The sequence below is a fragment of the Amblyomma maculatum genome, chromosome 4, assembly GCF_055883805.1.
Source record: "Amblyomma maculatum isolate TAMU_Amacu chromosome 4, ASM5588380v1, whole genome shotgun sequence".
Taxonomy (NCBI): domain Eukaryota; kingdom Metazoa; phylum Arthropoda; class Arachnida; order Ixodida; family Ixodidae; genus Amblyomma; species Amblyomma maculatum.
This window is the reverse complement of record NC_139347.1, coordinates 185,682,886-185,705,375: the sequence shown is the minus strand read 5'-3', so window position 1 is coordinate 185,705,375 and position 22,490 is coordinate 185,682,886. Positions and strand designations below refer to the sequence as shown.

Here is a 22,490-nt window from a genome sequence, read left to right as displayed (position 1 = left end):
TACAATGAAAATTTAAATACTTATTTGTCAAGCCCTAAGCACAGGAAGGCTTTGTATCGTTTCATGGAGCGAAATAGAAGCTCACGCATTTCTCAGTCATTAAGTTCAATAGAGGGTTTACAAAAGTAAGTCTGGCAACCATGAGCGGTACGCTGATCACGCGCTGCCCGCCATATTTTGCTCGCTCTATCCGTTCGCTTTGTGTCTGTCCGTCAGCGCTCGCCGTTCTGTTCGCGCTTTTCACGTTTTAACCTAGTGTGCTGTGCTTGTACCTCTGCTCTGTCCCTGGCGGGTTTCGTTAGCGACGCTTAAAAGCATATTTTGACAGCCGAGACGTGGCATGGCCCACCGGCCGCGCTGCCGAACGCAGTTACAAATTGCTCTACGAGTCGTGCATGGGCCCCTCGGCAATCAGTGTAGCGTCATTCCTATCCAGTCACAGTATCCAGTGTTTTGTAATGTGGATTGTTTTTGTCTGTGTGCCTTTGCTGTTTACTTGAACGCCTATGAGAGACGATGGCGAGTTTGTTTGCGTGGTTTGCGCAGTCACCGTCGCTCATCCTCCTGGTAGATACTTGGTTGGTGAAATGAGCGAGTATGCATTTTATTTTATGATAAAAGAATCGTGCGTAATTTGACGTAAGTCGGACTGGCGCTGAACACTTTCCTTTCCATGTCGTCGATGCAGTATTTGGCACGAGTTTCGAAAATAATCGGGGGCTGCGTAAAATAAAATATATGCCATGATAATTTGTGCTTCCAGTGATTTAAGATTGATTGGTGTGCGATAGGCGATGACGAGTGAATTAAACCTTCGTTATTAATTGATCAATTGATGAAATAAAGAAACGAAAAAAGTGACAATTGTAAATGAAGGGTTTAAATGTGTCAGAATGCTCAGAATGAAAAACCGGTGCTTGATGATGCTAAGGAAGAAAATTTAGAATGTGTAAATGATTAATTTGAATGATTGAAGAATGTGTTCAATAGTGTCAAATTGCTCAGTATGGAAAGCGATTGTTGCTGACGCATGAGTATTGGCGTATAAAAATATAAATCATCAAATAAAATAAATCTAAATAAAGAAATGATAGAAATATAATATAAATAAAACAGCTAAAATATAAAACGTGAAGAAAAAAACATCGTGCGTGTGTGTGTATGAGAGAGAGAGACGCTATCGCGTTATATCTTTAACGGCGGAGCTTAAGTGTCCTCGTAATTATTTACAACGATATGATATAATACAAATCTGACTTTATGAACAAAGCCAGTTGCCCCAAACACAAACACATCGCAGTAATGTAAGTTGGCCATTCAAATTTCTTTTCGTTTCAGCCGAGTTCCTCTTCCTCAGAGTTCCTCGAAGTTTCCCATGTCAGCGCTTTCATGTGAAGTTACAGCTTCAAATGTCTACTATCTGAGAGAGGGAATAAACAAGAAATCGGCATATTTACAAATTCCACTGAATTTCAGGTAGCAGTCAATTAGCGAACCATCTGGTGTTTCGACAAAACAAACAAAAGCGAAGCGCAGGCTTCGTTATTTTATCAGCCGCGCTGGCAGGTATAAGGCACAGAATGCGAACCTGAGCTGCGCGCTCTGGACGTGGACCGGTCGAAACGGGCTGCACGTGAGCGTATTACAACACACTAGTGGGATGTCATATTTTCCTGCTTTACTAGACGCCGCGGGTTTGGTAGCCGCTTGCTTTTGCAGCGTGAAACACGCACCTCGGGTGCACTAGACAACCGTACTGCTCTCTGGTAAATGCAACCTGCGTACAAAATGTTGCAAAGAACGTATTTGGACTATAGCGTTTGTTATAGATGCATTGCTCCTTCTCCCGTGTTCTCCATCGCAGCATAAGCTTCTCCTTCAAGTTCACAAGGCTCCATAGCACGCCAAATAACCTTGCTGTTTTAGGAGATAGCACGTTCTGTGAGCTAGCTCTCAGTCAGAGGGACGTGCAGTAATGCTTTACATGATGCAAGTGACACTTGTGAAGCCGATTAGAACTGCAAACAAACGGTCGCAAACACGCGTATACCTTGATTCCGTGCGCGTCTACGACGGTGCGCGTGCTGCAGAAGGGGACGCAACAACATGCTGTCATCATTCCGAATAGAGCTTAGTGCTAACAGTGACTGCTGTGATGTTAAAAAATGGAAGAATCACTTGTGAGTATTAAAATGCACCTTTCGGTGCATGCACGGGTTCCACGAAGGCGCGCGTTGACAGCGTTCTCGATGGGAGGCGCGGGCGGACTGAACAAAACATGGCCGCCGCGCACAGTTTCTGTTTCTTTCACTAGATGGCTCTAACTTTTGTAAAGCCTCTATAGTGTTGTCTCCACAGGAGGCAAAGGATGAGTTGGAACCAATTGCACAAGGGCACGCATTACGTTTCCAGGAGCAGTGCAGAGTTTCCTTCCACGCTCCCATTTTCTGCTCACACTATGTGGAGGTTGAAAGGTCAGAACTTCTATCTGTCATTTCTTCCATGCAAAACTCGGCTCCAGGTTGGGACGGGGTTACGATAGGTGTGCTCAAAATTTTAGCAAATGAATTCACTTAGTATCTCCTGAATCTGGTCCACGAATCATTAGAATCTGCATGGCTGCCGCACGTCTGGAAAGTGGCAAAAATTATATTGCTCTTGAAAGACCCTGGTAGAGGATTTTATGTTGAAAACATTCGGCCGATAGCTTTGACTTTGAATCTAGTAAAATTAATAGAAAGAATTGTGCATGGCCGCCTCTCAAAGCATATTTCAGAGGTTAATGCTTTGAGTTCTGACCAGATTGATTTCCGCAATGGGTGCTCAATATGGTCTGTACATGTTGATTTATAAAGCAGGATTCATCTTGCAATGTGCAACAAGGAGGTATCAGCGTTAGTGACGCTGGATATAGCTAACGCCTATGACAGCATTGAACATTCCATTCTACTAAACAAGTGGTCATTATCACGTCCTCCGTTCTACATTTATGCTTAGATCAGGAAATTTTTGAAAGGACGAGAATTCTTTTGCACTGATGGCTCATTATTCTCAGATACCTATGCACAGACAAGAGGGGTGCCCCAGGGCTCTGTGCTCTCACCACTCCTTTCTAATATATTAATGTGCGATATTCCGGTTCATCCTGATGTCACTGTGTATGTATATTGTCACGTAGTGGTGACAAGGCCGTACACGCCCAAAGTAGACACAGGCGTGATGGTACTGAAATAACTCTTTATTGGGGCTTACTTGCGCCCGTAAAGGAACTAAGCAACTCGGCGGCGGCGATAGCAAACGTGCTCGTCGGTCGTCGGACAAAGAGTGCTCGTCACACTCGTCAACGCTCAATTTAAAGGCTGCACAGACCAATCTCGATAAACGTCGCAAACAGCTACCAGCACGGGCTGGAACATTGTGGAAAGACACCCGAGTGGCCGGAACCTTCGAGACAGATCTCGGTGCATCTTTCGCTACAACAAAACTGATAAAGGTGTGACTTGCGACATCGAGCATTAACAAACAAAGATTACGGAACTGATACGCGGTCCAGAATCAGAGTGATAAGCCTGTATGCCGGCGGCTGTTAAAAAACAACAAATACTGTTTTGAAGGTTTCGCGGCAATATGCAGATGACATAGCATTCTTCGCCTCTGCAAAAGATATTCATGACCTCTATCGTTCACTACAGGCTCACCTAAATGCCCTTGATGTCTGGTTGGACAAAATTAAATTGGTTTTAAACGTGTCCAAACGTACTGTGCTAGTTTTTAAAACCAAAACCCCCTTATATGTTTCGTTAAACTACCGCTCAGATGTCATACCTCAAGTGGAATCTGTACGGTATTTAGGCATTACGTATGATGCTAGTATGGATTGGAGGCCTCGCATCAAGTCTAATGTTCAGAAAGGTGAGCGTGCCCTTGGTAGGCTCATACAGATAAGTAGTAGGAAATTTAGTATGCGTCGAGACACTCTTCCACATTTGTACAAAGCCTATGTGAGACCGATTCTGGAATTTGGCTCCATTCTTTTTTCTGGGTGTCCTAAATATAAGCTGCATCCTTTGCTGTTTTTAGAGAGACGAGCTCTGCGCCTCTGCCTAGGGCTTCCACAGTCAGTCTCTACCACTGTGCTGCACTTGGAGGCCCGCAATTCGGACCTTAGCTCCCGTTTCCGCCTTCTAACTGTTAGATTTTTCTTGCGATCATTTGAGGCTACTCCAGGTATGGCTATACCTATTTTTGTGTCAAACCCCGCCCTCTTTCTCACTCACCAGTGGCCAAGGGTCTGCAAGCCCCAGGTTGTTTTCACGCAGAGCATTTTAGCAAACATTGGTGTGGACCTCGGTTCTATATGTCCTATTGGTTGCTCAACGTCCTTTGTGGATATAAATTATGATTCTATATTTCCAACTAATGTGAAGCACTTACCTTCAGGTCTGATATCCAGTCTCCTATGTGATCACCTTGAAAAGTTCCCTGATCACACTGTAATTGCCACTGATGCGTCTGTGACTGCGCTGAAAGCAGCGATTGGAATTTTTTTCAGAGTCTCTTTCCTGGAGTTTTTCGGTGCGTGTCCCGGATTACACACCGATATTTTTAGCAGAGTTTATGGCAATTGGACTAGCACTACTGAACGTTCCCTGCAGTCAATCAAAAATAATTTTTCTATCAGACTTTCTGTTTTGCTGCCACTGGAGTCAGCACGGGATGCTCTTTTGAGCTGCTCACTAAAGTATTTCATACCGGGGTGGGTGAAAGAACTACGCTTCATCTGGGTCCCCGGTCACTGCGGTATTTTTCAGATCGAAGCGGCAGATTTCCTGGCTAAACCAGCTCTTGATGCATCCGTTTCATGTACCATCCCTAATATCACCATTTTTGGAATGTCCTGTTTTCAGCGTTATCAATACCTAGCCGCTTCGTGCAATGAAACCTTGCTATCTACAGCCGAATACCAGCATCTCATATACTCATGGAAAGTTCGTTCATGTAAATTACGGCAGTGTGAGATAACTATGACTCTCACGAGATGCAGGACTCCTCGCCTAAATCTTTATTTATGTAGATGCGCGATCAGCCCCACAAACCTTTGTGAGGCTTGCGATGAGATTGAAAATATTGATAACTTCCTCCTCGCTTGCTGAAGATTTTCACATCAGAGGAGGGTGCATTTAGAAACTCCAATTGCACGCTTGTGATTTACGTTGTCGGTCCCGCTTGTACTCTCCTTCGGTGCGAGTGCGAAAGGATTTGCGTTGCCTCAAATTTGTCAGTACTTCCATAACTACATCACAGCTACGGACAGATTCCCTTGCTAATTGTATTCCACATTTACAAACTTCCAAATTTTTGCTGCGTATTTTTTCTTTCAATCAATTTTGTGATCTTAAATCTTATGTTTTTGTTTAGTTGATAATTGCTTTATTGCACTAATTCAGTTCGTGTAGGACATTTGGCAGTCCACACTGAACCCTGGTCAATCCCCCTTCGTGGGTATGTGCCATATATCAAGGCAGAAGAAGAAGAAGACCTTGGTTCAGGTTAGGGCAGCTACAAATACCTGCCGTATTAACGTCTAAGATGCTTCTGCTGTCTAGATGCAGGCTCAGTCGAGTAGACTTAGTGACGAGCGACTGCTATGACTGCAGTGATGTGTTCGGCCATGGTCATTTTCAGCGCTGGTTCTTCAATCTCGTTATATTCTCCGTGTGCGCAATGCAGTGCCACACCCTCGCCTTCAGTCTCATCTCTGGTGACGTCGACCACTGGTGCAAGCAGCCACAGGGCGAAATGAAGGTACCTGCGGCCTCCTGGAGGAACTCGGCAATCCCTCTAGAGGCGGACGGTCGCTTCAGTCGATGCAGCGTGTACAAACACCCAGGTCACCCTAACGACACGCTGATTGTTGACTGCGATGATTGGGACTACGACCCGGAGTACAGCAAGAGGACCATCGTAAGTCAGTGGGACTTGGTCTGCCACAGACGCTGGTTGCGCGCCATGGCGGAGAGCCTCTACATAGCCGGCTCGCTGATTGCGATGACTGCCGTCGGGCAGATGGCGGACCGAGTCGGCCGGATGCCCATGCTCCTCACAGCGATGGCGGTGCTGCAGCTGGCCACGATGGGCGGATGTTTCGCAACATCATACCACATGTACGTCCTTTCAAGGTTTCTCAACTCTGGCTGCGTGGCAACTGTCGCCGTCCTCGCCTGCACACTATTCTTTGAGGCATCCACGCACGAGAACAGGAACAGGGACCTGTGTGCCGCCATGTGCGCAGGCTTGCTGATTGCCGAGGTATGGCTTGCTGTGGCACGGCTGCTCAGAGGGCTGAACTGGATAGTTCTCCAGATCTTCATGCTGTCCCCGACTGTCCTCACGTTGTACGCGGTGTCCGCAGTGCACGAGTCAGCCCGCTGGTGCATTGCAGTAAACGACATGGCCAGAGCCGAAATGCTCATGATCGCTGCCGCCAAAGAAAATCACTTTCCCGTTTCGAACACTGACTGCATGCTGGAAAGGCTCAAGGCAGAGGTTCAGAGGACCGAAATGCGCATGCTGCTCACAGCAGCAGACGTAACTAGAGCAAAGGCAGTACAGCGCAGCGCGTTCGTGATGATCGGCTTATCGTTCTCTGCTTCGTTCTCACAATACTCATTGATGGCCGTCGAGGACAGGGTAATATTAGGAACAACTGCTTGGTTCCAGTGGGCCTCAAGCGGAACCAACCTCGCAAGTTTCGCGCTGCTCTACGCTACGTTCAGAAAACTCTCACCGCAACATCTACTGGCCGCAGCAGTAGGAACGCTCGGTGGCGTTTCCTGCGTGATAAGCCTGAGTTTCGCATTGGGATGCGATTACGTAACGACATTGTTCTTCCTTTTAGCCAAACCGCTTACGTTCGCGGTCAAAGTCCTCATATTCGCCAACGTCTTGGAAATGGTGCCGACGCGTGTGCGTTGCGGGGCGAGTTGCTGGCTCTTCGGTTTGGGCCGCTTGGGAGGGGTGTGTGCCATAGTGCTGTCCGTGTGGCAAGACATTGGGCGTGTCGATGTGCTTTTCGCCCTAGCTGGGACCACGCTCTTTATGATGCTCCATGCCCAGCTCTTTTCACAGCAGCCGTCGGAGAAGCCAACTTTGGCCAGCCCTTTATCTGCTGCGGGTTCCATTCAGAGTGTGGACTTCATGAAGCAGACGCTGAACTGGCGGAATGTGAAGAAGGAACGAACCAGCAAGCCTCGTGGCAGTGGTCAGTCATCGAGGTACCAAAGCATCGAGCCGAGACCTGTGGACAGCAGACTCAATTAGAGTGTTGTGATTTGTGACGCAAATGGGTTTTCAGTCTCATCACTGTAATTTATGCTATCTAAGCACAACGTTATGCGAATGTAATTTATTCGATCTGTCGAATGTTTACACAATTTTTATGCCGTCATGTGACACTTGTATCAAGGGCAAACATTGGATATTGGATGCAATGCATTTTTTTTTGTGTTGCTATTAAGTTGGCTTCCAATGTGGTTTGCTCTTGGGGTTTAACGTCCCAAAGTGACTCAGGCTATGAGGGACGCCGTAATGGAGGATTCCAGAAATTTCGACGACCTGGGGTTCTTTAACGTTCACTGACATCGCAAAGCCCACGGGCGCCTAGCTTTTCGCCTCCACCGATAAGCAGCCACCGAAACCTGCATTCGATTCCGCGTCCTTGGGCGCAGTAGTCGAGCGCCCTAACCACTGCACCACCCCGGCAGGCTGCCAATATGTGCATGACCTATACATTATTAGTGGAGGAGGTTCGGAGCCTACTAAAATAGTCTAACGTTTTTTTTTATTACGTCTTTATTTCTGCTTACGTTAGGCGTTTCCCTTGCGGCAGAACTAAGTTGTTTCATGGATGTAGGGGTGGGGGTGGGGGTGAAGGTTGGGATAGATATGAGGGACCGGTGTCCACTTCTTCCTCGAGGTAGGGTCGTCCCGAGGTCGGCTCCGTGAAGTAATGGCCTGGTCCTTATTCTTCCTTGAAGTAGGAAAGAAAAGTTCGCCAGAGCCGGGTTGCGTCTGATGGCCCGATGTGCGATGGAGGATCGACCCATGCCTGCAGGGTTGCAGGTCGAAGCCCACCCAGGGACTTGAGTGCTCTCTCCCGTACTGCGTCAAAAGCGCGCAGCTCCACAGGAGATGTTCGGCCGTGCCTCTGGCCGGGCATGTCGGGCACTGAGGAGAAGGTTATACCTGCGGGTTTATGAGGTGCAGCTTCCAGGGTGACAGAAGCTGACCAGTCTGGGCTCGGCGAAGGAGTACTGCCTCCACTCTCCGGAATGAGCTATCTGGACGGCGATATAGTTGCTCAGGGTTGGCCAAGTGCTGGAGTATGCTTCGACGATAGCGTTGGGCTCGATGCCATGTCTCCGCCCTATCCATATGAGGCGACGACGGATGTGTAACGTCCTCAGGGGGCCACGAAGAGGAAACGAATGTGGATCCAGGCAAAGGTGCGGAAAGAGCTGCTTCGCGCGCTGCCTGGTGTGCCTTTTCGTTTCCAGTGATTCCTTCAAGTGCAGGAATCCATTTGATAATTAAGGTGTAGCCCTCCTCTCTCAGGTGACGGGCTTGTGTTCGAATAGTGTTCAGAATGGCATAGTCTGCTCCCCCTGCGTGGCATGCAGTGTACGCTGCTTGTGAATCTGTGTAAACATGGTAGGTGCACGGAGCCCGATCTTGTCTTGCTACTATTCGAGTAATGGCAAGTCGTATGGCAATGGGTTCGAGATTGGTAACAGTGTGTTCCTCGGAAAGCCGTTGAACTACCGAGGTATCTGACACAGAGTCGTGACAAGCTATAGCTGCGCAGAGTTGAAACTGAGCGGCGTCTGTGTATAGTTGGATAGCTCCTTCCTGGGCTAGCTTGTGTGACATCTTCCTATGACGTTTGGCGGCAGCTTTGCGCCTTTGAGGATTAGCCGAACTCATATTCTTTGGTAATGGTATACCATCTAGTAAGTCAATCAACTCCCATGGTGGGGCGGCGGACGAAAGCGGCTCTAAATTGCCAACGTTGTAGCCTAATGCCTGCAGGATCTGTCGGCCAGCCGCCGTTGTGGAGAGACGGACTCGCTGGGGTTGCAATTGCTGCTCTGCCAGATCCCGAAGGGCATTAATATTGCTGCATCCGCGTAGGTTCACTACTGGGCAGTACTGTGGCAGGCCAGTAACTAGGCGCATCGCCTTGCGATTTATTCGCTCAAGCTGAAGGCGTTTGGTCGCGTTAAGTCGCATGTACGGATATGCGTACAGGATTTTCGATGTTATGAGTGCTAATGCCATCTGACGGAGCCCCACCTCCTTGATTCCCCATCCACGCGCAGAGACGCGGCGCATTAGGTGTAAAGCCTGATGACAGCTAAGCATCGTGTTATGAAGCCAGCTTTTGGCTCCTCCATCCTCGTCAATAAGCATGCCTAGTATACGGATTGTTGGTTTCCGGCAAATAACCGAGTTCCCTAAATGAAGAGAGATAAGTTTGCGTTCTGCCTCGGCTCGCACCCGCGGACCATTAATGACAACCACATACTCGGTTTTTTCCGGAGAGGTTTTCATTCCCCACTTCTCGATGTATTCATGGACGGCATTGAGGCCTGTCTGTAGGGCTTGTTCTTGCTCTGCAGGGGACCCTGAATTGGTCCACAGCGTTATAACGTCCGCATAGACGGTGAAATTGAGACCGGGTATCAACGACAGCATTGGCGGGAGACCTGACATAGCTATATTGAAGAGAGCCGGTGATAAGACAGCGCCTTGGGGGACACCTGTTTGGTTGCGTTGCCAACCACCCTGAGTATCTCCAACCATTACTAAAAAGGTTCTTTCTGCAAGAAAGGCTTTCACGAAGCGGTAGAGGTTGTCGCCTATCCCCACTTCCTGGAGCCGGCGAAGTATGGTCGAGTGGGGCACGGAATCAAACGCCTTTTTGACGTCGACCCCAACAACCACTCGGAGCTGTGCGCTACTAGGGTATGCGAGAACGTCGTTATGAAGCCTTCTGAGAATATCTTGGGCGCAGAGACCTCGACGAAAACCTACTTGCATAGGATACAAGACGTTGTACTTGTCTAAGTACCATTCAAGTTTTCTTAGACGTCGCGTCGCGTCGCGTAGCTAATTCTGCTAGTCACATACGCTTGTACTAGTTTTAAGAGAATTCTCTTTTTCAGTCGTCTCTCGTTGACGGTCTAATAGGCCCCCGAATACGTATCGCGTGATTCTCGAGCTTATTTGACCTTTCCATTGCGAATGTTTGCAGAAATACAAGAAATTGTACAATAGCAGTGGACACCGTTGCCGAATGCGTATAGAGGGCGGGTTTATCCTGCTCCCCAACAAAATCAGAACTTCTGCTCATGCGTAGTAAACCAGGCACAAGGGGCCATACCCAAATCCGGGTGCACGGTAATGGACAACTTATACCGGAGGTGTCCGTCATACGGGTTCTTAGAATTTACATCCAGAAAAACGGCTGAAACACAGAGTCCCTCAATCGCCTCATGGCTAGTGTCTATGAGAAAGTGCGTCTCATACGTAGAATCGTTAAACGGTATTCGAGTATGAAGGAAACTGATCTCGTCCGCCTGGTACAGGCTTTTGTCATTAGTAGAATTACCTTCACGCTACCATACACAACGTGTTGATTCCCTGATCAGACGGGCGTTCAAGTCCGCACTTGGTATCCCCATAAATAACTCCCCGGAGCGCGTCAGTGTCCCCGGAGTCCACAACACACTTGGCGAGCTGGTAGATGCCCACCTCACCTCTCAATACGAACGGCTAACCCACACACCGACCAGACGCTTTATCCTTGATGTCCTCTCAATCAGTTACCCCGCAACAAGGCAGGACAAAGCGCCACTTTCAATTAGCCTGCGGAAAATCCTACCTCTCCCGAAGAATATGCCCCCTGAATTTCATTCAGGCAAGCGAGTAGAAAGAGCCAAAGCCGTACACAAGCAATACCAGTTCAAAAAGACGCGGTCTATGTCGATGCAGCCGAACACGCGGACCGTAATGCCTTGACGATTGTGACTGTAAATTATCAAGGTCAACAGCTCACAGTCGGTTCGATCGTTATCAACGACCCGCAGGAAGCGGAGGAGGGTACGATCACCCTCGTTATAAGCTCAACCTCAGCTCTTCATATAAATTACGACTAAAAAACCGCAATAAGAAATTACAGCAAAGGCAAGATATCCACTGTAGGACTCGAATTTCTGCTTTTTTTTTCAAACGCCTCACTGTTCAATGAAGCTAATCTGGACACGAGCACATTCTTCTCTTCTTGGAAATGAGGCTGTCCACAATTTCGCCCGAGCCGGGTGATGGCACAACCCCTCATGAGATGGGCGAAGGACCGCATGGTTTCCTATCAAGAAATTACACTACACTTCTGTTAAACACGTACCTTATACCCTCTGGGACACAAATCTCGCACAATGGAAAGGCGGGCACCTGGCGAAAATTACAGACGCATTTATTTACAAATCCAGTCACCTACGTCACTGCATACCCTGAATTATACACCCCTTACTGTAACTTATGCCACCAGAGGGCTAACTTATATCCCATCTTATGGGCACGAGAGGTGGTGGATGTTTTTGCATATTTTAGGGCAGCGACTGAGACGTCAGAGCAAACGTACTGCTTGAAGTGCGTAAGTGCGGATGGCAATGTGGGCTGCAGGGAGCATGATTATGGAAGCCACTGAGCAGAGTGCCTCCTGAACAGCCACGAGCTCAGCGCAGAAAGATGTAAGTGGTTCCGAAAGCTTACATGTAGAGGTCTGATTCAGGCTATGTCTTCATGGACAATAGATTGCTGTTCTGGCTTCACAGGCTTGCAGGCTTGCATTCACATACACTACAATGGACCCTGAGTATCTTGCGCTTCAAATCTCTGGCGAAGCAACGATGCCGAGTTGGCTGACGTTGGTATGCGGAGGTCAGTTGGCTTGCTGTCTCCTAACTGTACAAATTTCCAGGGAGGGAGACCTGGCGCAGGTGGTTAAAGAATAATGTGTGACGTCGCATACGCCCTCAGTGCTTGCGTGGAATGTGGCAAACTGGCCTTGAGTCTGCGAGCATCACTGCGCTGCTGCACCAGTTCATCAATGGTGTTGAGCTGCGCATTCTCTTCTAACGCAACGACCAATGTGAGTCGTGGAAGGCATGTTATGGTCCTCATAGCTTCTCGATTTACGGCTTCAAGGCGGTGCCATTCTTCTTTGGTAAGATCCTGGAACTGGGCCTGATAAACAAACGTGGCTGCAGAAGCGCCCTCACTAACTGGCGTGCAACCGACGAGCCAGCACCCCCCTTTTAGGCGCAATTCTCCTTATCAAACTCAGTTTGAAGTGTTTACTTTTTTGCCTGAGAAAGCCAAGCAGCCGCTGATCCTGATTGATGAATTGTTGAGCCCAGAATTCTTATGCTCGGACTTTCTTGTAGTGGGGTGCCTATTAGAGAGAGACGAAATGGATTTGAAGTAAGTTTACGGCGTCGCCAGCGGTTGGCGACAGACGTGTATGCTGGACTGCGGAACCGGGGGGGGGGAGGCAGGGGGGGGGGCAGGGGGTCCAGGGGATTGAAACAGGTCGTGCGCGAACTTTCTCACGTGTACATTGTTCGCGTGTATACTTCTTTGGACTTTTTTTATGTATTTCATACCAAATTAAGGATCTAGGTAGAACGAAATGAAGAAGATGGATTGCACGGTATGAAGAAGAACTGAACAAGGGTAAATGGGGTACGCCTCAGTCCGCAGATGAGCCAACGTTTCGACAAGCGGACTTGTCTTTCTCTGGGCATAGCGATTATCACTGGCAGGGGTTTAAATACGCTTTTGCTTCCGAAGAAGAAAAGCTGGGGAGGGGAAAGTGGGTGTGGAGGAGGGGGGAGGAGAGGATGGTTGAGAAGAAAGTGGGTCATGAAGTGAAAGAAAAAAAAAGAAAAACAAGAAAAATCTTCAGTATGTACTTATCAGCCTGGAACCAGGGATTCTGTGGCCTGCAAAAGAAGTAAAAGCGGCAGTACCAGGAAAAAACCCACAGTACCGGGTAGATGTTTAGTCACCACTTAGGTGGGTTTGGTGCAGATACACCTTACAAAGGGAGGCTGCGCGAAGTCTGCAAATGTGTGTGTCTGCAATGTGTGTGTCTGCAAATGTGTGTGTGTGTGGGGGGGGGGGGGGGGAGGGAGAAGTACAAAGTCACAGGATAATAACCGCACAGGGAACCGCGACTAAAATGAAAAACAAAAATAACAAAATATGTTTGAGGAAAAATGCAAGCAACAAGTGATAAGGAGGAAATGTGTTTAGAGGAACCTGTAAGGTTATGCTATTGCGGAAGGGAATAGAGTGTACATGCGTTGTGAATAAACTGTACAATTAACGCTATTTGAGATTGTTTTCCCGAATAGTTATGATGCAGAGGGAATATACCTAAGGGATTCTAACATTCCCTTAGATATATTTATTCCTGCTGGTTCCAATGTTCTAAATTTATGAATTAGATATGCCTCTCTATATTTTCTGTCCCTTGCAGATTTAAAGCCTGACTGGAGAATATATAAGTTAATTTCTTCGAACTTATGGTCTTTTTGATTGAAATGCTGGGAAACTGCTTTCGGGAGGTTTTTGCCTGCGTCTGCCCGATGTCCATTAAGCCGTATGTTCATTGGTTGTCCTGTCTCTCCGATGTACTGTTTGTGGCAGAAGGAGCATTCTAGAAGGTAGATAACGTTTGAAGATGGGCAGTTAAAGCCTGATTGTATATGAAAAGTGAAATCGCTTGCATTGCTTTTAACCGTGGTGTCTTTTTGTATATGACGGCACGTCTTACATCTAGGTCGAGAGCAAGGGTGTGGTTGTGTTGGAGGCTTGTTGTCGAGTTTAGAATGTACTAGAATATCTCTGAGGTTTGCGTTACGTTTGTATGTCACCCTTGCTGCCTCCGGAAATATTTTCTTGAGGCATTCATTACACGTTAGCACGGATTGGTATTTCCGCAGAATATTGTTTATGTTTGGAAGGGCATTGGAGTATTTAGTTACAAAAGAAGGCTGGCGTTCAGTGTTGGCCTTTGGTCGTTTCGTGAGCACATCGTTGCGGTTTAAAGTGCTTGCGTTTTCGAGGGCCGTATTAAGGTAGTTACCGGGATATTTTATCTGTAGTAGTGTTGCTTTCAATGAATGTAGTTTGCTTAGGTAGTCACTATCATCGCTACATATTCTTCTTACCCCGCCGGGGTGGCGCAGTGGTTACGGCGCTCGACTACTGTTCCCAAGGACGCGGGATCGAATCCCGGCCTCGGCGGCCGCTTTTCGATGGAGGCGAAAAGCAAGGCGCCCGTGTGCTGTGCGATGTCAGCGCACGTTAAAGAACCCCAGGCGGTCGAAATTTCCGGAGTCCTCCACTACGGCGTCTCTCATAGCCCGAGTTGCTTTGGGACGTTAAACCCCACAAACCAACCAACCAAACATATTCTTCTAAGCCGTATCGCCTGTCTTACAAATATCCCTTGCTTACAATGCATCGGATGATGACTCGTAAAATCTAGGTATTCTTGCTTATCCGTTGGCTTCCTGTACAAAGAAGTTTTAAGTTTCCATTTTCCACTGACACCGGGGTGTCTAGAAAGTCGACTTTTAATTGCGATGACTGACATGTGAATGTAATGCTATTGTGATGATTATTAAGATGCAAGACGAACGACTGAAGTTATTCTGATCCATGCCGCCATATCATGAAAATATTGTCCATATAGCGAAGGTATATAAGTGGCTTTTCCGGGAATGAATTTTGTATATTGGATTCTAGAACTTCCATGAATATATTCGCGTCAGTCGGCGCTAATGGAGTACCCATGCTGGTTCCAAATATCTGCAAATAATAGGATGAATCGAACTCGAAATAATTTAAAGTTAGGACTAGTTTAAGGAGCGAGAGATAAACTTCAGAGGCACGCGGATGGTGGTTGTTGATTAATACTTCGGAGAGGGCGTCGATACCTTTATTGAAAGGAATATTAGTGTGAGTACCGCGACTTCAAGTGTATTAGCAACTTTCACGTACAGTGCCGCCGCCACGCGGCCGCTTCCGGTACCGCCCTTGGAGGGATACTCGGAGAACGGCTCGTGCTCCTCCAGCTTGCTGCTGCGCCTCCCGCGAAAATTTGTTACGTGGAGCTCGGTACTGCAGCTCCTGTAGTATGTAACTGCTTTTCGAGTTGACTTTGGCTCGCAGCCATGACAATAGATTAATAATATAACTTCTTTTTTGGTGTGCGGGGCACGTATACGAGGGGAAAACATAAAAGCTGTCGAATCTTCCATACACCAATGTGTTCTGACTGCACGGTCAAAGGCGGGATAAACTTGCACATCTTACCTCCAGGTTATATGCCCGACGATAATTAAGTTATTTAAAATCTCGGTAAGATCAAGTCGGCTACATTATCGTGAAAAACATCGTGATAAATCCTGGTCGACGAAGAAACACCTCCTTAGGGACAGTATGAGCGGTGTAGCTATCTCATTTCTGGGGTTATACATGGGTCTCGTTTTTTCTTGCCGCTCTAAACTCTGAGCAGAACTACTTTTCGCAAGAAAAAAGAGAGACTGCGACTAAAGCTATGACGGTTTTCGGTACGCGCATTTCTAATGTGAGAAGTTAGACTGACGTAAGTTGCGATAACATTTTTGACTGCCGACCAGTTCATGGCCCACACATGTTTGAGAAATTATGAATGTTTGTTTCCTACCCGGTTGAGTAAATGCAGTGTTTGCAATCAGCAGCTGCCAGATGAACGCTAGATTAGGAGCTTGTATTGAACGTTGCGGAGCATACTCTCGCACTCCATATTCGGACTGTTCTCAAAGCCAGCGCTCTAGCTGTCTTGCTTTTCAAATACTTGTTCTCGAAAAACTGTCTGTTTCAGCACTGGGTCATCACATGCGAAAGTCAAAATCACTGCCTATTATAGGTGCTGCAAAAAAAAAAAAAGAAAACAGGTTGGTTAAAGTGATCGCAGTAGACCATTATTAGTACCGTGTAGTGATGTTTTGTGCACAAACAAGGTAGTAGGTACTTCGATGCGACGGCGTATATTTTGAAGTGAAATAAAAAATTTGGCCACATAAAGTGCGGGGTTTTGACCGCTCGGCATGCCTGTGCTACGCGCGTAAATACAGAGCACGACTTCTTGAAATGCTGCAGTTCGCGAGTGCCCGTGATCCCTAGATAAAAGTAGAAAATTTTATCTATATTCATGTTTATGTTTCTCTGTAGCACTTAGTGGCGCGATTAGAGTCACCTGGGAACCTGTCGTACTTGCGCACAACACAGTCAGCAGTAGGATGTTTCACATACCCGACCAGTCACACTCGAGGGGTCCTTCGTATCGTACCCCTGCAACGCATGCTCACAAAGGTCTTGCATACGCAGGCTGGCAATACCGTGCATACCTTCGCACCGCAGCCCAGCGGCCCAGCACGACGCACTTGAAGCGTGACAGCCGGATCCCCTCAAGGGTAGCCATATTGGATTTCGAGTGGCGCCGCCTATAGCTCGTGAAAGTTGCGAATACTTTTCACACTGGACGTCGTGGCACTCTGCACTAATATTCCTAAGGTGTATCCTAAGGTGTATCTAAGGTGTAAGGTGTATCTGCACCAAACCCACCTAAGTGGTGACTAATCATCTACCCGGTACTGTGGGATTTTCCTGGTACTGCCGCTTATACTTCTTTTGCAGGCCACAGGATCTCTGGTTCCAGGTTGAGATACATACTTAAGATTATTATTCTTTTTTTATTTGTCAGTTGCGGTTCACTATGCGGTTATTATCCTGCGACTTTGTACTCCCCCCTCCCCCCTTCTTTTAAGAATTGTCCCCCTAGATATATGCCTTATCAGGGCCCTTTGCATAGCCTGTCGCTTTGTAAGGTGTATCTGCACCAAACCCGCTTAGGTGGTGACTAATCACCTACCCGGTATTGTAGTTTTTCCTTGTACTGCCGCTTTTACTTCTTTTGGAGACCACAGAATCCCTGGTTCCTGGTTGATAAGTACATACTGAAGATTTGTTTTTATTCTTTCACTTCATGGCCCACTTTCTTCTCACCCATTCTTTCCTCCCCCCTCCTTCACACCCACTTTCCCCTTCCCAGCGTTTCAAGCAAAAGCGTATTTAAACCCCTGCCAGTGATAATCGCTATGCCCAGACGAAGACAAGTTCACGTGTCGAAACGTTGGTGCATCTGCGAACTGAGGCGTACCCCATTTACCCTTGTTCAGTTCTTTTTCATACCAAATTAAGGCCCTCTAAGTGTTTCATTTCTTTGCCAAGCTCCATTCAATGGCGAATCGTATAGGTTAAAATATCGTGCGGGATTTTATACCCTGCGTTTGGCATACAGATAAGCACAAGTTTGTTGAACAATTTATTTTGTTTTACTCACTTTGTCTTCATAATTTTCGAGTTTTTTAGTGTATACGCTAATAGAAGAAAAAGCGAAAACGTCAGTAACAACAAACGATAAGAAAAATAGCAGCGGCAATCTTTATTATTTGTGTTTAATGCATCTTTGCGTTACCCACATTTTAGTTTAAGTGAGCGGTAAATTTCTTCCTGACAAATCATATATGCAAACTGTGATAGCCACTGGATGTAATGTATACATGCATTACATCGTTTCCTCTTTAAAAAAAGAAAGGTATATGCGGTATATATGTAGCCAAACTGAACGAACTCAGATACCCGCGCGCCGCTCACCTTGGACTGTTATGATCTTACGCCTTGCGAATTCAACGCCTGTTTTAAGAATTGCAACGACTGTGATCCCGAGGATCAGTTGATAATTCACCCGAGCGATGGCAGCGATATGGCAAGACACTGGCCGCTTGCCCTTGATCGGCTGAACGAAGCGCCGGTATAAATAATATAATTGGTTCACAGGAAGGGAAAGGCGCAGTATCTGTCACACGTGTCTGGGGACACCTGAACCGCGCCGTGAGGAATGGGATGAAGGTGGGAGAGAAAGTGGAAAGAGAGAAAGAGGAGCCGTAGTGGAGGGCTACGGAGTAGTTTCGACCACCTGGGGATCTTTAACGTGCGCTGACATCGCACAGCACACGGACGCCTCTTCGTTTCGCCTCAATCGAAACGCAGCCGCCGAGGTCGGGTTCGAACCCGGGTACTCCGGCACAGTAGTCGGGCGTCTTACCACTGCACCACCCCGGCGGGGCAAATACAAAAACAATTCTTGGTTCCGATCTTCCGATCTAAAAAATTAGAGGGGCACGCGAGACCCCATCCTTTCCACGACAGCATTCTCCACAAGGAAGTAGAGAACCATTTCAGCCTGGATGTACGGCGCCGTTACAAAAGAAAATAAAACTGCTAGTGACTGCAAAACGCCAATATTTATTCTCATGGGTGCTCACATAAGTGTCTGTAGTCCCCTGGAGAAAGCGGACAGCGGGGGGGGGGGGGGGGGGGGGAGTTGGAGGCTTGTCAAGCAGTTGGCTTGCGTGATTATATTGACTTAGGGGCTATCAAGTGTAAACCGCAAACTGGCGGTTTACACTTGATCCCGTCCCGTCCTCCACGGTCAATGTTCTACACTTCAAGATTCAACAACGAAGATTTTGTTAACGCTATCAGTAACACAGACTCGTCTCTGTGCCTCTTGTCCAGCAATCCGGAGGGAGCAATGGAGTGTTTTTGTCACCTTTTTTCCAACTGCATATCTGAGAGTATACTTAAATGTAAAAAGAATTACAAATTTCCCCATTATCCATGGCTTACAAATAGCTTATTAAGTAGCATGCGTCGAAAAGAAAATTTGTACAGAAAAACGAAGAAACAGCCTTTTAAAGATCCCTTGAAAGCCCGCTACAAAATATACTCCATTGTTCTGAGCAACTTACTTAAACACGCGAAAAGATCTTACTATGAACACGAACAGTGTAAAAGCGCTAACGACACTAAAAAGCAATGGAGACTCCTGAGCGAATTCCTGAATTTGCCCTGCGCTAACAATGCCCCTACTGAAATTAATTTCAATGGTCCTGCCTACACTAAGCCATTTGTCATCGCGAATGCTTTCAGTGACTTCTTTTCTGAGCCACATAACCGACTTCCACTTCCGCCGGAGATAGATTTGAAACGCACTAATCATCCTTTCTTTCTTTTTCCTGTCTCCCCTTGTGAAATCGATTTGATTATTTATAGCCTCAAGAACACTAGTCCTGGACTTGATAACATATCCTCACAGCGCCTGAAACTTGCTGCTAATCTAGCTTCTATACCACTTTGTCATATTATTAATCTCATCTTAAAGAAAGGCGTTTTTCCTGCTTGCCTTAAGATAGCGAAAGTCATTCCAGTCTTCAAAAAAGGTGACAGACAAACAATATCTAACTATCGTCCACTATCTATTTTATCATCTCTTAGTAAGGTAATTGAAAAATTAATAGTCAGCCGCTTAGACAATTATCTAAATAAATTTAATATTATTACCCCTTGTCAGTTTGCTTTTAGGTCTGGCAGTTTAACTAACTTGGCTCTTATCTCTTTGACTGAATTTATTAAGCATGGCATTGACAATGGCGAATTTGTTGGTTCTGTGTTTTTAGATCTGCTTTTGATACGATTAACCATTTGATTTTGCTACAGAAACAAGAATGTTATGGCATAGTAAGCCCTGTATCTCTCCTTCTGAAAAGCTACTTACAAGATCGTAAACAAATAATTAATATTAATGGAACTACCTCTCTAGACAAAACAATTAACCAAGGTGTTCCTCAGGGATCTATTTTAGGACATTTACTGTTCATATTATATATTAACGACCTTCTTACTTCTATTAGTCCAACTCACTGTGTTTTATACGCGGACGATACTACTGTGTCATTATCTAGCAGGTTCATTGATGATCTTACTGTTGATTTGAATACCATTTTGAGTAACATAACAAAATGGTGTCTTAATAACCACCTGGTTATCAACCCCACTAAAAGAAAGTTTTTAATCGTCAAAAGTAGCCAGAAAAGCCTTCCTTGCACTCCTACGTCAAACCTCTGTTCTTACACTATTCCAGCTTCCGATAACACTAGCTTTCTGGGCGTTATTCTTGATTCTGCGCTTAAATTCTCAGCCCATCACCCATCAGAAAAAAATATCTATGTTTGGCATACGAGCTCTCATTAAAGCACGCCCATATTTTCCTTATTACATTCTCTTATCTCTGTATTATGCTTTCATTCCCAGTCGCCTCACATACGGGATTGTCGTTTGGGGAAATACAACTGCCATTTATCGTCTGCACAGCATATACAAAATCAGGCCATCCGCATTATCACCTGCAGCACTTTTTCAGCTAGCGCTCGTCCCTTATTATATGAACATCATATCTTATCAGTCCACCAGCTCTTTCAGTATCACCTTGTAATCGCGTTCTTTTAGCTATTGAATGGCAGCTTGCATTTCCAGTTTGTTAATCCGTCACTACTTTCGAACTATAACTCTACAAGATTTGCAGCGAAAAACAATTTACTACTCCCGAAAGTTTGTACTAATTATGGAAAAATGACATCTTTTGCGGCCATTTCATTTTGGAACTCATTACCTTTAACACTGAAAACTTATATGTCCTTGCCCACATTTAAGGATAACTGGAAGGAATATCTGTTGAATTGCTGATGTTTTATATTTTTTTGTCTGATACCTGTGTTAGTGCCTTTGTTTTTGTGTAAAACTACTGATTCGCCTAATTCCTGTGTTAGTGCCATTGTTTTTGTGTAAAAAATACCCATTTGCCATGTTTTGTATATTATAAACCTTTCGCTAACTTTGCTGTTATTATTTATTTTGTTGTAGTGATCTATCGAGGGTCCCGGTGCAGTCTTATGACTATGGGACCCTCGTCTGTATTTTTATGCATTTTGTAAATATGTTTAATCTAATAAACTTTCACTTTCACTTTCAAAGCGCGTTTCATATTTCTATTTTTGGTTTCTTCGATCTATTACGTGCTCGCACGTATATTCTCTAATCATTTTTTAATTATGTAAAAGAAGCAAATAAATAAAAAAGTAAATACGTTTGCTACTTCTGAAGGTTGCCCTTTGTCATCTGCCTACCTTCTCTCCCTGTAGCGAAGCTGTCGGCCCCTTTCCTGATCCAGCAGGGCAGAGAAGCGATGTCCAAATTAATGCTTGCATCTGTTTAACGGTAAACATTCTTCATCAACTTTTCCTTTTGACGGAACAATGAAAGGCCAAGGGAAAAAAAAATGAGGCCTGGAGGTACGGCACACATATTACGGGTGCAAGTAAGCCGATCTTTCGAAGCATCGAATTTCAAAATATATTTATTTCAACTATAGCTCAGAAAACAAAATATAACGAGCGTCTGCCAATATCAATGTCATCTATGCTATATCCGCTGTTGCCGGCGGCGCGAAGGCAGGGACAAGGGGCGTGGGAAGAAGAAGCGTAGTGACTCCGCGTAATGGAGAGGATGCATAGGGCTGCAGCTCGCCCATTGTGAGTCTTCGGCACAGACATCCCGACTCCCAAGCCCGGGCACCCTAGTGCTAGGGTCGTTAGCGCTTTCGAAGAGCAGAGCCTGCTGAGATCTCAACGAGATACTCCTCCATCTACAACCAGGAGATCTTCCAAATGAACCTAACTACTGCACCTGGCGCCAGAGCTTGCCCTCCGGGGAGTTGGCGTGGCCGTGCATAGCGCATACTTTCTCCTGCAGCAGCCTATTGAAATTCTCGGCCCTCAAATGTCTTGCACTGCTTGCTGATGTCATCGTAGGTCGCGGCAGCTGGCCTGCTTGGCAGGACCAGGGACCAGATGGAGGGGCGCTGGGAGGCCGGAGAGATTTTGTTGAGTTTAAGTGAGTGAAACTTGAAAAATTCTCCACCAACATTTCGGAGCCAGCTCGGCTCATTCTTTATGGGTGCATGACGCGGGGCGTGGTGCAGCTATAAGTAAAGGAACAGAGACGCGAGGAAGGGAGGGGGGAGATGGGCGTGAAAGAAATGAAAAGGAAGAGGGGGGTGGTAGTTAAACCTATAATGAGCCACGGTGCCGTAAGTGCAGGGGTCTCCGCTGGCGTCTTTTTCCTTTTCTGTGAAGGGGCCGGGAAGGAGCGAAGACCTTGTAAGTATACAGCAGGAAGGTTGCTATTGTCCGGTTGACAATGTTTGCGATCACCTGTATATGCCATGATTCGAGAAGGCGTCTTTTCCAGATAATTGGTCTCGGTCTTCAGGATGCACGTTTCTTCGAAATTCATTCTGTGGTCGGAATCTTCTGAATGTTGAGCTACGGGGTTGCGTTCTCTTGAGATGTTTCGTACATCACTCAAAGGTGTGAGGAGAGCGATGCCGTTTGCTTCGGAGGTGAAAGACATCG

At 46.3% G+C, this 22,490-nt stretch overlaps 1 protein-coding gene across 1 annotated transcript; it reads left to right on the top strand.

Moving 5' to 3' along the window:
• The first annotated feature begins 5,724 nt into the window (after positions 1-5,724).
• LOC146193831 (solute carrier family 22 member 7-like) lies at positions 5,725-7,320 on the top strand. The gene is made up of 2 exons (XM_084600615.1): positions 5,725-6,588; positions 7,117-7,320. Exons 1-2 carry the CDS (start codon positions 5,725-5,727, stop codon positions 7,318-7,320), a joined length of 1,068 nt encoding a protein of 355 aa, XP_084456741.1.
• The last annotated feature ends 15,170 nt before the right edge of the window (positions 7,321-22,490 follow it).

Coding starts and splice junctions, on each gene's coding strand:
- LOC146193831 (XM_084600615.1), top strand. CDS start 5,725: ATGCAGTGCCACACCCTCGCCTTCAGTCTCATCTCTGGTGACGTCGAC. Junction 6,589..7,116: donor TGCTGCTCACAGCAGCAGAC/GTAACTAGAGCA, acceptor CTCCATGCCCAG/CTCTTTTCACAGCAGCCGTC.